Here is a 15,644-nt window from a genome sequence, read left to right as displayed (position 1 = left end):
GGAGAGAATTACCAGGAGGCATATTTCCGCTTAATATGAGGAAGATATGCCTAAAATCTAACAATAGCATGGGCTGCCCTAAGAGTTAAGTTTCCCATTACTTCAGGTATTCAAACAAAAGCTGGATGAACAATTGTTAGCAACAGTGCAAAGCAGATTTATACATTTATACATCATGAAGACTGTTGATCTAAATGGTGTCTAAGGACTTTTCCAAATGTAAAATTTTATATTAAAATAAACCAAGCCAACATTATGTTAATGAGGTACAGAATTTATTGGTTGCATCAAAAAAAGGGAAATACACTCTGAGGGAACCAAGCTAGGATTGTGATAACCCCAGCCACTTTCCCAGCCAGTGAAAAATTGGCTTACAAATCCCTAGCTACTATGTGGAAAGTAGAGATTCTCTGTTCTGCTTTGGTGTTGACTGTGAGTATCCCTGACAACATGGAGGCATTGGGCTATACTTAATCCAAATGATACATACAGAATGGTGGCATTCCAACTATCAATTTTAAACCGGGAAAGTAGCCAAAGGTTATTCCCTAAGTGATGTTGCCTTGTATACTTATTTATTTCCACAATCAATGAACCAATGAAGCGTTAAGTAAACATTATCAAAAAGAGCACTGGGAACAAACCACTTTACTCTTTTTGAACAAAGCCATTGTGTGTCTTCCTCTGAAGTCTGTGTAGTTTTTACTACCATATCTCAGAACACAAACCACTAAGACTTAAGAGGAAGGAAAGAGAAGAAGAAAACTTATGTCAACTAAGTCCTAAGAGTATATGAGATCCTTTTACATTTAAGTCAATTAGTTCTCTAAACTTTGTCAGGCAAATTGATAAGGTTGTTTGTGTGTGTGTGTGTGTGTGTATACATATATCATGAGATCAGCAAAGTTAACCAGCTTCTCAGGAACGCATACTTATTAAGTGGCAGATCTAGAATTCAAACCCAAATAATCTGAATCCAAATCCATTGTAATTTTGCATGGCATTTCAGGGCTCAAAACAGCATAGAAAAACAGAAGGGCTATAATCCAAGTTTATAAATACACATAGCCTATGTGTTTTGTTAGCTTTGTGTTGTTTACCAAATTCCAATATGCTGGGACTAGAAAACTCTTTGAAATTGAAGAAAATATTGAGTTTAAGACAATTAAAATAAAGCCCTCCTTTACAAAGGGGCTAGAAAACGTATGAAACTCATTACCTCCCAGAATTGGTATAGATTGAAGATATAACCAGCTTCATAAAAGGTTTTTATAATTTGATAGATGGTAGATACCAAATAGATAATTAAGGGAATACAGGATACTTGAGAGATAACCCTAACTTTTGAAATTGATATCAATAAGGAAAATGATGCTCTTTTAAAATGTGATGCCATATATTGGCACTAGAATTTGATGCTACCATCAGACAGACTTCTAAGGAGTAGCTGACTAAACCTTGAAAGCCACTCTTTGGGTGCCTGAGTGGCTCAGTAAGTTGAGTGTGCATCTGGCTCTTGGTTTTGGCTTGGGTCATGATCTCAGGGTTGTTGGATCGAGCCCTGTGGCTGCACTCAGCATTAAATCTGCTTAGGATTCTCTCTCTCCTCACACTCTCTTTTCCTCTCACTCTATTCTCTTTCTCTCTCAAATAAATAAATAAAATCTTTTAAAAAAACAACTTGAGAAAATCTTATATTCTTCTGGGGCAGAGGGTAGCTAAATAATGGGAACAACTCTTGGACAAGTTTTGTGTTCTCATGAATTATCCTTAGCTCTTTGGCTACAATCTATGGGCCTCCAACCCCATTCTCTCCAAATAATCCTTCAAATAGCTTGGAGAGAAGGTACAACTCTTTGTTCAAGTTTTTAAGGCAGTGAAAGGAAGTTAAGGCAGTGAACTCAAATATTAGAATCAAAACCTCATTGATAGGTGTCTACTACTCAGAGAGAGAGATGACTGTCTCACTGACAAATTTCCCCCTGGTAATAATCTGGGAATTTCTATCTTGGGCCAAAAATGGGGATTTTAGTGAGGATTCTTTTAATTGCTAAAGCTATAGCTGCTGTTCCTATAGGAATGATGGTATGTAGTTGAAAGGTATACCCTCCTCCCCATTACCCAACTCTACCAACTCAAATGCTTTTTGTCATTAAATGTTATAAAAGATATTAGAGAAAATATCGTTTTAACTAAAACAGTTTCAACAATAGCTTTTAAGAAAAGAGGTATGTTGGATAATTGCCACATTAACAACACATTTATTTAACACACATAACAACACATTAATAACACATTTATAACACATAATAACACATTTTTATAACAACACATTAATAACACATTTATTTGTCTAAATATATACAGTAAAATATCATTATTTTCCTCTTTTCCCCATTTTGGTGCTCATCTTGCTGCGTTTAGAGCAGCTTATCTGCTGCATTCCTTCTTATTCACACAAGAAAGTGTATGCATGTGCATACACACACACCACATACACACACACAAAATCACTCATTTTCCATTAGTCCCTGGGAGCAACAAATAGAAAGGCATCCTGCGGGCGAAAGATGTTGCTAATAACAACTTTATGATACTTCCACCATGTGGTTTCAGATTCCATCATTTTTATCAAGATGTTTAGGAATTATTATTTCAAGAAAAAAGTTCAAGTAGCTTTGTCATTTCAGAAGCTGCTTCCATAATGGAATATTCACAGTGCAACACAGTGACTAAATTCAGAAAAACTGTATGCTTAAGAATTTTTCTTTGACAATTGGTCATGTTCCTTATGGCTGATTTCTTCTTCTCCTGAAAACATTTGCACATGTGGAAGGGGGAAAAAAACACTTGAAAGGTTTCGACTTTCATGTGGTAATCACAGCTCCAGCTGCTTCCAATGCCCCATGACTATGATCACTACCAGATAAGAAAAAGACTCTACCCCGCCTGTTTGCTTTAGAAAAAGATGTTTTCCTGTTTCATTCCAATGTCAATGACTAGTGGCAATTCAGGAATACTGTTCACAGGCCCTTTGATATTTCTAGTGATCTGGAATCTCATTAGAGCATCACACTTAAAAAAGTCATTGTCCCAACAGTTTATAAGAATAATTATAGTTACAAAATAATTAATTATAAAGAAATATGTCTCTCACTTTTTAAAAAGATTTTATTTATTGATTTATTTAAGAGAAAGAAAGAGCAAGCACAAGCAGAGAGGAGAGGCAGAGGGAAAGAAAAATGGAGAATCAGACTCTCTGCTGAGCATAGAGTCCAATGTGGGACTTGATCCCAGGACCCCACGATTATGACCTGAGCTGAAGGCAGACACTTAAACAACCGAGCCACTCAGGGGTCCCTAAAGCTCTAGACTTTAAGCCCTGCTAGTTGCATGAACTCACGAAACTCAGCCCCTCTCGTTTTCCAAGCCAATGGCTTTGGGGAAACCTTTTGTATCCCCCTATGTGCTTCTCTCTCTCTCTTTCTCTCTCTCCCTTTCTCTCTCTCTCTTCCTTCCTCTCTCTCTCCCTCTCTCTAATTCTCCATGACCACATCTCCCTTCCCTGCATAGCGTCCACAATCCTTTTTCCCCTAAACTATATCTCCACACTTACTACCTCCTTTGATGTGGCCTCTTCTCTCCTTATAGTTCTCTAGTTCTACCAGTCTTCTGGTCTTTATCTGAGCTATTTATGATTATTTGATTGTTATTTAGCTGTGTTCATGAGTTGAAATGAGCTTAGGGTCCTCCTACTCCACCACCATCTTTCCTCTTCCCTATTAAGAAGAAAATTCTTCTAGTTTGTGGGGTGATACATATGGAACTTCGATACCTTCACTCTGGTGTGACCGGAAACCACAAGGGAGATGACGAAGTGTAACAGACCCTTGTAGGTACCTTAATTGAACCTTTGAAATAAGTGTTGGAGCAGGTAATGTCTGAGGTCCCTTCTAACCACAGTCTTGCTCACTGTACCACCCCAACACTGATCATAGGACTCGGGGAGCCACAACCCAGTGAGTGGCCATGTGGAACCTTCTGGTGCCTAGCCACAGAATAGGTGTGGGAAAGTGCATGGGTGGGGCAGCAGCAGGAATTATCAGTGGATAGGTGGCTGGAAGTTTGGTGGGTTAAGTGTGAGCAGGATCCCTATGCTCCCCTCATGTGAGTGCTCTCCTTGAGTTCTGCCCTGCAATCCCCAGGCATGCCTGTCCTGAATCTCACCTGAGTGACCCTGTGGAACCTTATGGTTCTCCTACACCAGAAGAAAAAAGAAACTTTTCTTTTTTTTAAGGGTAGTTTGACCTTATCTGCCAAAAGATCTATGTTTGAGCCTACCAATCCCACTTTAAGGAATTGACCCTATAGATTTAGTATATGTGCCACAGACATATACAAAATTTTTTATTACAGCATTGTTTGTAGTAGCAAGAGAAGAATTAAAAACTAAATTTTCATCAGAAACACTTCAGTTAAATTATGGCACATTGATGCAATGAAAACCCATGCAACATTTTAAAGAGTGAGGAAGCTTATTCTTTGCAGGTTATATTAAATAGAATGATCTACAACTTATAGAAGGTGAAAAAGAAATTGGTACAAAACTATATATAGAATACTATTTCTGTGGGTAAAAAACACACTGTTTCAGTGTTTTTATATGTATAAAATCCTAAAGGGTACACAGCATGAAGTCATGAAACTAATATTTGTTGTTTTCAGGAAGGAAACTTGGTGGCTGAAGGACAGAGATGGAAGGGAAACTTTTCACTGTGTACTGTTTTATGCCTTCAAATTTTGAATATTGTGAATGTATTACCTTTCAAAAGAAATACAATGAAAACACTTTTAAATATTACAAAAATTCCATGTTTATATTGTGTTCATATATTCATATAAACACATAAAAATCAGAAGATCTGTAATGATACGCAGCAAACAGCAAACGGGTATTAATACCCTAGGAGGGGAAGTGGGAGGCTAGATGTCTGTGTGTGGTGGATCTTACTTTTTACTTTATTGCTTGAATTTGAAAATGAGATTTCATAATTACACTAGTGCAGCACATAAAAAAGGACTTGCAACATAAGACTAGGAGCACTGGGCCAAGAGAGTACAGTTTTCTCAGTTCAGCCATATATGCATAAGGCACTCAGAACTATTAACTTGGTCTTGAATCATCAATCCCTTGAGTCTTTCTGATTGATTGAGGTAATAATACTTTGCCACACGAGCACTCACAGTGAAACAGCAACATGACTATCAGCTTATAATGGCCTCTGTGGAGAATAGTGAATTTTTTTGATATCAGAAGAGCTATCCAAGAGGCAAAGAATATGAAAGAAAAGCAATGGAAGCAACTTTTACAACTATTGCAGATACAACTCCCATTTCAAAAGTATATAATCTGAAGACGTTGTCATGTTCTATTGGTTTAACAAAGTTGAAAGTGACTGCTTTGTACATAATGACCTTGACAATGTTGATGCTGTAAGTGCAAGTTCACTGTCATCTTTATATTAAGTTTAATAGTGTTTCTTATGTAAAATTAGGACTTGCAGATTATTCCCCTACCAACCTTTATCCTGGGATGTGACTCTAACCAGATGCAGTTATGCAGTCATGTGGAACCTTGCTTTCTAGTGCTAGAAAAGATGTCTCTAATTACTGGATTCAATAAATATGAATCCAGATTGCTTGCAAAAAAATGAATATGTAGTCTTTGAGGATACTTAAAAGAACTTGTGATTTATAGTTAGTAATCCTGTGTTTAAGACCTGGATACATTGTATGGTAGCGGTATCACTTTGGATAATTAACTATTTCTAATAGTTAATCAACTGTCCTTACCCTTTTACCTGTCATACAAAGTTATTGAAACAATAAAATGAGATAGTATTATGAAATCATTTTGTAAACTCTATAGTGTTGTGCGAATACTATCATTGTCATCTTTTAGCGCATACAATGACAGATAATGATAAGTGGCTATAGTAGCTTCCCTCACATTGTCATAAAGAACATTTTCCATTTAGTTTTAGAATCACATGGTAACTTTTAAAACATACAACTTCCAGAAGGTCTCACTTAAAATTTGGCACTGTAACTTATTTCTGTCACTTCATGGGGAAAAGTAAAAATTAACATTTTATAATAATACTAGAAGGCAAGGGAAGCAAGGGCAAAAATGAACTATTGGGATTTCATCAAGATCAAAAGCTTTTGCACAGCAAAGGAAACAGTGAACAAAATCAAAAGACCACTGACAGAATGGGAGAAGATATTTGCAAACGACATATCAGATAAAGGACTAGTGTCCAGAATCTATAAAGAACTTAGCAAACTCAACACCCAAAGAACAAATAATCCAATCAAGAAATGGGCAGAGGACATGAACAGACATTTCTGCAAAGAAGACATCCAGATGGCCAACAGACACATGAAAAAGTGCTCCATATCACTCGGCATCAGGGAAATACAAATCAAAACCACAATGAGATATCACCTCACACCAGTCAGAATGGCTAAAATCAACAAGTCAGGAAATGACAGATGCTGGCGAGGATGCGGAGAAAGGGGAACCCTCCTACACTGTTGGTGGGAATGCAAGCTGGTGCAGCCACTCTGGAAAACAGCATGGAGGTTCCTCAAAATGTTGAAAATAGAACTGCCCTATGACCCAGCAATTGCACTATTGGGTATTTACCCTAAAGATACAAACGTAGTGATCCAAAGGGGCACATGCACCCGAATGTTTATAGCAGCAATGTCCACAATCGCCAAACTATGGAAAGAACCTAGATGTCCATCAACAGATGAATGGATCAAGAAGATGTGGTCTATATACACAATGGAATACTATGCAGCCATCAAAAGAAATGAAATCTTGCCATTTGCAACAACATGGATGGAACTAGAGCGTATCATGCTTAGCGAAATAAGTCAAGCAGAGAAAGACAACTATCATATGATCTCCCTGATATGAGGAAGTGGTGATGCAACATGGAGGCTTAAGTGGGTAGGAGAAGAATCAATGAAACAAGATGGGATTGGGAGGGAGACAAACCATAAGTGACTCTTAATCTCAGAAAACAAACTGAGGGTTGCTGGGGGGAGGGGGTTTGGGAGAAGGGGTTGGGATTATGGACATTGGGGAGGGTATGTGCTTTGGTGAGTGCTGTGAAGTGTGTAAACCTGGTGATTCACAGACCTGTACCCCTGGGGATAAAAATATATGTTTATAAAAAATAAAAAAATAATTTAAAAAAATACTAGAAAATACCTGGTAATAAAACATAACAGAAATTTGTTTAGTTTTACATCTTTTTGAACTGCTAGAAATAGATAAAAAAGATAATATAAACATTGATTTTTTTTCTTTTAAATTTCAGTTATCTACCTCATATTCTACCATGCCATCTTTGTGTTCTTTACCTGGACCTACTGGAAGTCTATATTTACACTCCCACAACAGCCAAATCAGAAGGTAAGAATCCTGGTTACTTCCCAAAGGCTAAAGAGACAGGAAAGCAGAAATACAAACAAAAAACAAACAAACAAAACCCCCAAAGAACAGAAGAAGATGAGAATAGAAACAAATAGCCTTCATTTAAGGAGAAGAGATTCAAGGTAATTTTTTAAAAGTCCTCTTAGTGATAAAGGCAAATTAAGGGTAGGCAAATTAAGGAATATAGTGTAATGCCAGGGGAGAGAGTTGGAAAGAACCTGACAGGCAACAGATCCAGAGAAAGGCTTCCTGCAGAAAGATATAGAAGGATAATCTATTGTAAAATCACTGGCCATAGATACATTGAAAACTAAGAAACCATTATTTGAATTAATGATATAATTATTTTTTAAAATTTTTATTTCAATTCAATTTAGTTAACATATGTTATTTGCTTCAGGAGTAAAATTTAGTGGTTCATTAATAGCTTATATCACCCAGTGCTCATTACATTAAGTGCCTTCCTTAAGGCCCATCACCCAGTTACCCCATCTCCCAGTCACCTCCCCTCCAATAATCCTCAGTTCATTTCCTATAGTTAAGAGACTCTTATGGTATGTTTCCCTTTCTATTTTTGTCTTATTTTCCCCTCCCTTTCCCTATTTTCATCAGTTTTGTTTCTTAAATTACACATGGTGTGAAATCACTTGGTATTTGTCTTTCTCTGACTTATTTTGCTTAGCATAATACTCTCTAGTTCCATCCACATCATTGCAAATGGTAAGATTTCATTTTTTAGGATGGCTGAGTAATATTCCTCTATGTGTGTGTGTACACCACATCGTCTTTATCCATTCATCTATCAATGGACATCTAAGTTCTTTCCATATTTTGGCTATTGGGGTCATTGCTGCTACAAACATTGGGGTGCATGTGCCCCTTAAAATCAATATTTTTGTATCACTTGGAATAATACCTAGCAGTACAATTTCTGGGTAGTAGGGTAGTTCTATTTTTAACTTTCTGAGGAACCTCCATACTGTTTTCCAGAGTAGCTGCGCCATTGTGCATTCTTCCAGTAGTATAAGAAAGTTCCCCTTTATCTGCATCATTACCAATATATGTTGTTTCTTCTGTTGTTAATTTAGCCATTCTGACCAGTGTGAGGTGATATCTCATTGTGGTTTTGATTTGTCTTTCCCTAATGCTGAATGATGTTCAAAATTTTTTCACGATAGTCATTTGCATGTATTCTTTGGAGAAATGTCTGTTCATATCTTCTCCCCATTTCTTGACAGATTGTTTATGGGTGTTGAGTTTGATAATTTCTTTATAGATCTCAGATACTAACCCTTTATCTGAGATGTGATTTTTGAACATCTTCTCCCATTCTGTCTATTGTCTTTTGGTTTTGTAGATTGTTTCCTTTACTGTGCAAAAGCTTTTTATCTTGATGAAATTCCAATAGTTCACTTTTGCTTTTGTTTTCGTTGTCTTTGGAGATCTGCCTAGCAAAAAGTTGCTGTGACCAAGGTCAAAGAAGTTGCTACCTGTGTTCTCTAGGATTTTGATGTATTCCTGTGTGACATGTAGGTTTTTCATCCATTTTGAGTTTATTTTTATGTATGGTATGAGAAAGTGGTCAAGTTTCATTCTTCTGCATGTGGCTATCCAATATTCCCAGCACCATTTGTTGAAGAAACTGTCTTTTTTCCAATGGATATTCTTTCCTGCTTTAGCAAACATTAATTGACCATAGAGTTGAAGATCCATTTCTGGGTTCTCCATTCTGTTCCATTGATCTATGTGTTTGTTTTTATGCCCATACCATACTGTCTTGATGATTACAGCTTTGTAATAGAGCTAGAAGTCTGGAATTCTGATGTCACCAGCTTTGGTTTTCTTTTTCAACATTGCTTTAGCTAATTAGGGTCTTTTCTGGTTCCATACAATTATTAAGATTGTTTGTCCTGGCTGGGACAAAATGCTGGCAGTATTTTGGTAGGGATTGCACTGGATGTGCAGATTGCTTTGTGTAGCATACACATTTTAACAATATTTATCTTTCCAATCCATGAGCATGGAATGTTTTTCCTTTTGTGTTTGTGTGTGTTTTCCTGAACTTCTTTCCTAAGTATTCTATAAATTTCAGAGTACAGATCTTTTATCTCTTTGATTAGGTTAATTCCTAGGTATGCAATGGGTTTTGGTGCAGTTGTAAATGGGATTGATTCCTTGATTTCTCCGTCTGCTGTCCCATTGTTAGTGTATAGAAAAGCAACAGACTTCTGTGGGTTGATTTTATATCTTACAACTTTACTGAATTTCTGTATCAGTTTTAGTAATTTTGGGGTAGTTTTTAGGGTTCTCTAGATAGATTATCATGTTGTCTGTGAAGAGTAAAAGTTCGACTTATTCTTTGCCAGTTTGGATGCCTTCTATTTCTTTTTATTGTCTGATTGGTGAGGCTAGGACTTCCTGTACTATGTTGGACAACAGTGGTGGCAGTGGACATCCCTGTCATATTCCTGACCCTAGGGGGAAAGCTCTGTTTCCATTGTGGGTCTTTCGTATATGCCTTTATGATGTTGAGGTTTGTTCCCTCCGTCTCTACATTTTGGAGACTTTATCAAGAGAGGATGCTGTATTTTGTCAAATGATTTTTCTGCATCTATTGAAAGGATCATATGGGGTTCTTGTCCTTTCTTTTATTAATATGTTGTATCACTATGATTGATTTGTGGATGTTGAACCACCCCTGAAACCCAGGAATAAATTCCACCGGGTTGCAGTAAATAATCCTTTTAATGTATTGTTGGATCCAAATAGCTAGTATCTTAGTGAGAATTTTTGCATCCATGCTCATCAGGGATATTGCCCTGTAATTCTCCTTTTTGGTGGGGTCTTAGTCTGGTTTGGGGATCAGGGTAATGCTGGCCTCATAGAATGAGTTTGGAAGTTTCCTTTTTATTTTCCTTTTTTGGAAAAGTTTCAGATGAATAGGTATTCTTCTTTCAATTTTTTGGTAGAATTCCCTTGGGAGGCCATCTGGTCCTAGACTCTTGTTTCTTGGGAGATTTTTGATGATTGATTCAATTCCTTTCCTGGTTATGGATCTGTTCAGGTTTTCTATTTCTTCCTGTATCAGTTTGGGTAGTTTATATGTTTCTAGGAGTGCATCCATACTTTCCAGGTTGTCTAATTTGTTGGCATATAATTGCTTATAATATGCTCTTATAATTATATTTCTTCAGTATTGGTTGTGATCTTTCCTCTTTCATTCATGATTTCATTTATTTGGGTCCTTTTTCTTTTCTATTTGATAAATCTGGCTAGGGGTTTATCAATATTATTAATTCTTTGAAAGAACAAGATCCTGATTTCGTTGATCTGTTCTACTGTTTTTTAATTTCTATATCTTTGATTTTTGCTCTAATCTTTAATATTTTTCTTCTGCTGGTTTTAGGCTTTATTTGTTTTTCTTTTTCCAGCTCCTTTAGGTGTAAGGTTAGGTTGTATATGTGAGACTTTTCGTATTTCTTGAGAAAGGCCTGTATTGCTATATACTTCCTTCTTAGGACCACCTTGGCTGCATCCCAAAGGTTCTGAACTGTCATGTTTTCATTTTCTTTTGCTTCCATGTATTTTTAAATTGTTCTTTAATTTCCTGGTTGACCCATTCATTCTTTAGTAAGATGTTCATTAACATCCATGCATTTGTGCTCTTTCAAAATTTCTTCTTGTGGTTGACTTCAAGTTTCATAGCATTGTGGTCTGAAAATATGCAAGCTATAAGCTCAGTTTTTTTCTACCAGTTGAGGCTTGATTTGTGGCCCAATATGTCATCTGTTCTGGATAATGTTCCATGTACTCAAGAAAAAATTTTGTTCTCCTGCTTAAGGATGAAATTCTCTGAATATATCTGTGAAGTCTACCTGTTTCAGTGTGTCATTCAAAGACCTTATTTCCTTGTTGATCTTCTGCTTAGATGATCTGTCCATTGCTATGAGTGAGGTATTAATGTTCCCTACTATTTTTGTATTATTATCAATGTGTTTCTTTGATTTTGTTATTAATTGGTTTATATACTTGTCAGCTCCCAAGTTGGGGACATAAATATTTACACTTGTTAGATCTTCTTGTTGGATAGACTGTTTATTATAATATAGTGTCCTTCTTCATCTCTTACTACAGTCTTTTGTTTAAAATCAGTTTGTGTGATATAAGGATGACTACTCCAGCTTTCTTTTGATGTCCATTAGAATGATAAATTTTTCTCCACACCCTCACTTTCAATCTGGAGGTGACTTTGGGTCTAAAGTGAGTCTCTTATTGATGGGTCTTATTTATTTTATCCATTCTGATACCCTGTTTCTTTTGATTGGAGCTTTGGGGCCATTTACATTTGGATTAATTATTGAAAGATATGAATACAGTTCCATTGTATTAGCTATAAAGTCACTGTCCCTGTAGAATGTCTCTGTTCCTATCTGGGCTCTTTCTGTGCTCAAAGGATCCCCTTTAATATTTCTTGCAGCACTGATTTGGTGTTCACAAATTCCTTTAGTTTTGGGGGTGCCTGGGTGGCTCAGTTGGTTAAGTATCTACCTTTGCTTCTGATCATGGTCCCATGTCCTGAGTTCGAGCCCTGGTCAGGCTTCCTGCTCAACAGGGAGTCTGCTTTTCCTTCTCCCTATGCCCCTCCCCCACACATGCTCACTCGTTCTCTTTCTCGCGCGCGCGCGCGCTCTCACTTTAGTAAATAAATAAAATCTTTAAAAAATATAAAATCCGGGAGGAGTCAAGATGGCGGAGAAGTAGCAAGCTGAGACTGCTTCAGCTAGCCGGAGATCAGCTAGATAGCTTATCTAAAGATTGCAAACACCTGAAAATCCATCGGCAGATCGAAGAGAAGAAGAACAGCAATTCTGGAAACAGAAAAACAACCACTTTCTGAAAGGTAGGACCGGCGGAGAAGTGAATCCAAAGCGACGGGAAGATAGACCCCGGGGGGGAGGGGCCGGCTCCCGGCAAGCGGCGGAGCAACCGCGCACAAAATCAGGACTTTTAAAAGTCTGTTCCGCTGAGGGACATCGCTCCAGAGGCTAAACCGGAGCGAAGCCCACGCGGGGTCAGCGTGGCCTCAGGTCCCGCAGGGTCACAGAAGGATCGGGGGTGTCTGAGTGTCGCAGAGCTTGCGGGTATTGGAACGGGAAAGCCGGCTACAGAGACAGAGCTGACAGTAAGCTCGCAGCTCCGTGTTACCTTGAACCGGTCGCAGGCTCGGTGAGCTCGGAGCGCGACTGGAGGTCAGGCAGACGGGAGTAACTGGGCGCTGTTCTCTGAGGGCGCACTGAGGAGTGGGGCCCTGGGCTCTCGGCTCCTCCGGGCCGGAGACCAGGAGGCCGCCATTTGTATTCCCGTCCTCTGGAACTCTACGGAAAGCGCTCGGGGAACAAAAGCACCTGAAAGCAAACCCGAGCGGATTACTCACCCCGGCCCCGGGTAAGGGCGTTGTAATTCCGCCTGGGGCAAAGACACTTGAGAATCACTACAACAGGCCCCTCCCCCAGAAGATCAACAAGAAATCCAGCCGAGACCAAGTTCACCTACCAAGGAGTGCGGTTTCAATACCAAGGAGAGCAGCAGAATTCCAGAGGAGGAGAAAGCCAAGCACGGAACTCATGGCTTTTATCCTGTGATTTTTTTTTTAGTCTTGCAGTTAATTTAATTTTTTCTTTTTCATTTTTTTTTTCTCGCCTTCGGGTAAAATTTTTTTTTTTTTAACTGTTACCTTTTTCTTTTTTAACGATTTTTTACTAGTTTATCTAATATATATATATATATATATTACATTTTTCTTAGGTGTTTTCTCTTTTTAAAAATTCTTTTCTTTTCTTTTCTTTTTTTTTCTTTTTCTTTTCTTTTTGTTTTTTTTTTTTTTTTTTTTTTTTTCTTTTCTTTTTTTTTCTTTCTTTCTTTGAACTCACCTTTTTTTTCCTCTGGATCTCCTTCTAACTCACGATTTTGGATCTCTTCTAATTTGGTTAAAGCATATTTTCCTGGGGTTGTTGCCACCCTTTTAGTATTTTACTTGCCCCTTCATTTACTCTTATCTGGACAAAATGACAAGACGTAAAAATTCAACACAAAAAAAAGAACAAGAGGCAGTACCGAAGGCTAGGGACCTAATCAATACAGACATCGGTAATATGTCAGATCTAGAGTTCAGAATGACAATTCTCAAGGTTCTAGCCGGGCTCGAAAAAGGCATGGAAGATATTAGAGAAACCCTCTCGAGAGATATAAAAGCCCTTTCTGGAGAAATAAAAGAACTAAAATCTAACCAAGATGAAATCAAAAAAGCTATTAATGAGGTGCAATCAAAAATGGAGGCTCTAACTGCTAGGATAAATGAGGCAGAAGAAAGAATGAGTGATATAGAAGACCAAATGACAGAGAATAAAGAAGCTGAGCAAAAGAGGGACAAACAGCTACTGGACCACGAGGGGAGAATTCGAGAGATAAGTGACACCATAAGACGAAACAACATTAGAATAATTGGGATTCCAGAAGAAGAAGAAAGTGAGAGGGGAGCAGAAGGTATACTGGAGAGAATTATTGGGGAGAATTTCCCCAATATGGCAAAGGGAACGAGCATCAAAATTCAGGAGGTTCAGAGAATGCCCCTCAAAATCAATAAGAATAGGACCACACCCCGTCACCTAATAGTAAAATTTACAAGTCTCAATGACAAAGAGAAAATCCTGAAAGCAGCCCGGGAAAAGAAGTCTGTAACATACAATGGTAAAAATATTAGATTGGCAGCTGACTTATCCACAGAGACCTGGCAGGCCAGAAAGAGCTGGCATGATATTTTCAGAGCACTAAACGAGAAAAACATGAAGCCAAGAATACTATATCCAGCTAGGCTATCATTGAAAATAGAAGGAGAGATTAAAAGCTTCCAGGACAAACAACAACTGAAAGAATTTGCAAATACCAAACCAGCTCTACAGGAAATCTTGAAAGGGGTCCTCTAAACAAAGAGAGAGCCTACAAGTGGTAGATCAGAAAAGAACAGAGACCATATACAGTAACAGTCACCTTACAGGCAATACAATGGCACTAAATTCATATCTCTCAATAGTTACCCTGAATGTGAATGGGCTAAATGCCCCTGTCAAAAGACACAGGGTATCAGAATGGATAAAAAACACAAAACCCATCTATATGTTGCCTCCAAGAAACACATTTTAAAGCCCGAAGACACCTCCAGATTTAAAGTGAGGGGGTGGAAAAGAATTTACCATGCTAATGGACATCAGAAGAAAGCAGGAGTGGCAATCCTTATATCAGATCAATTAGATTTTAAGCCAAAGACTATAATAAGAGATGAGGAAGGACACTATATCATACTCAAAGGGTCTGTCCAACAAGAAGATTTAACAATTTTAAATATCTATGCCCCCAATGTGGGAGCAGCCAACTATATAAACCAATTAATAACAAAATCAAAGAAACACATCAACAATAATACAATGATAGTAGGGGACTTTAACACTCCCCTCACTGAAATGGACAGGTCATCCAAGCAAAAGATCAGCAAGGAAATAAAGGCCTTAAATGACACACTGGACCAGATGGACATCACAGATATATTCAGAATATTTCATCCCAAAGCAACAGAATACACATTCTTCTCTAGTGCACATGGAACATTCTCCAGAATAGATCACATCCTCGGTCCTAAATCAGGACTCAACCGGTATCAAAAGATTGGATCATTCCCTGCATATTTTCAGACCACAATGCTCTAAAGCTAGAACTCAACCACAAAAGGAAGTTTGGAAAGAACCCAAATACATGGAGACTAAACAGTATCCTTCTAAAGAATGAATGGGTCAACCGGGAAATTAAAGAAGAATTGAAAAAAATCATGGAAACAAATGATAATGAAAATACAACGGTTCAAAATCTGTGGGACACAACAAAGGCAGTCCTGAGAGGAAAATATATAGCGGTACAAGCCTTTCTCAAGAAACAAGAAAGGTCTCAGGTACACAACCTAACCCTACACCTAAAGGAGCTGGAGAAAGAACAAGAAAGAAACCCTAAGCCCAGCAGGAGAAGAGAAATCATAAAGATCAGAGCAGAAATCAATGAAATAGAAACCAAAAAAACAATAGAACAA

At 37.8% G+C, this 15,644-nt stretch overlaps 1 protein-coding gene across 1 annotated transcript in view; it reads left to right on the top strand.

Moving 5' to 3' along the window:
- ZDHHC15 (zinc finger DHHC-type palmitoyltransferase 15) overlaps positions 1 to 15,644 on the top strand; it is a 191,318-nt gene that overhangs the window by 62,764 nt on the left and 112,910 nt on the right. The window contains exon 3 of the mRNA XM_004779927.3: positions 7,395 to 7,489. Within this exon, the coding sequence (XP_004779984.1) occupies positions 7,395 to 7,489 (95 nt within the window). The remainder of the gene's footprint in view (positions 1 to 7,394; positions 7,490 to 15,644) is intronic.

Source organism: Mustela putorius, unplaced genomic scaffold, assembly GCF_011764305.1.
Source record: "Mustela putorius furo isolate JIRA1106 unplaced genomic scaffold, ASM1176430v1.1 tig00001114_pilon_pilon_pilon, whole genome shotgun sequence".
In the NCBI taxonomy this organism is placed as follows: Eukaryota; Metazoa; Chordata; class Mammalia; order Carnivora; family Mustelidae; genus Mustela; species Mustela putorius.
Note: the sequence above shows the minus strand (reverse complement) of the source record. Positions and strands in the feature narration are given on the sequence as shown.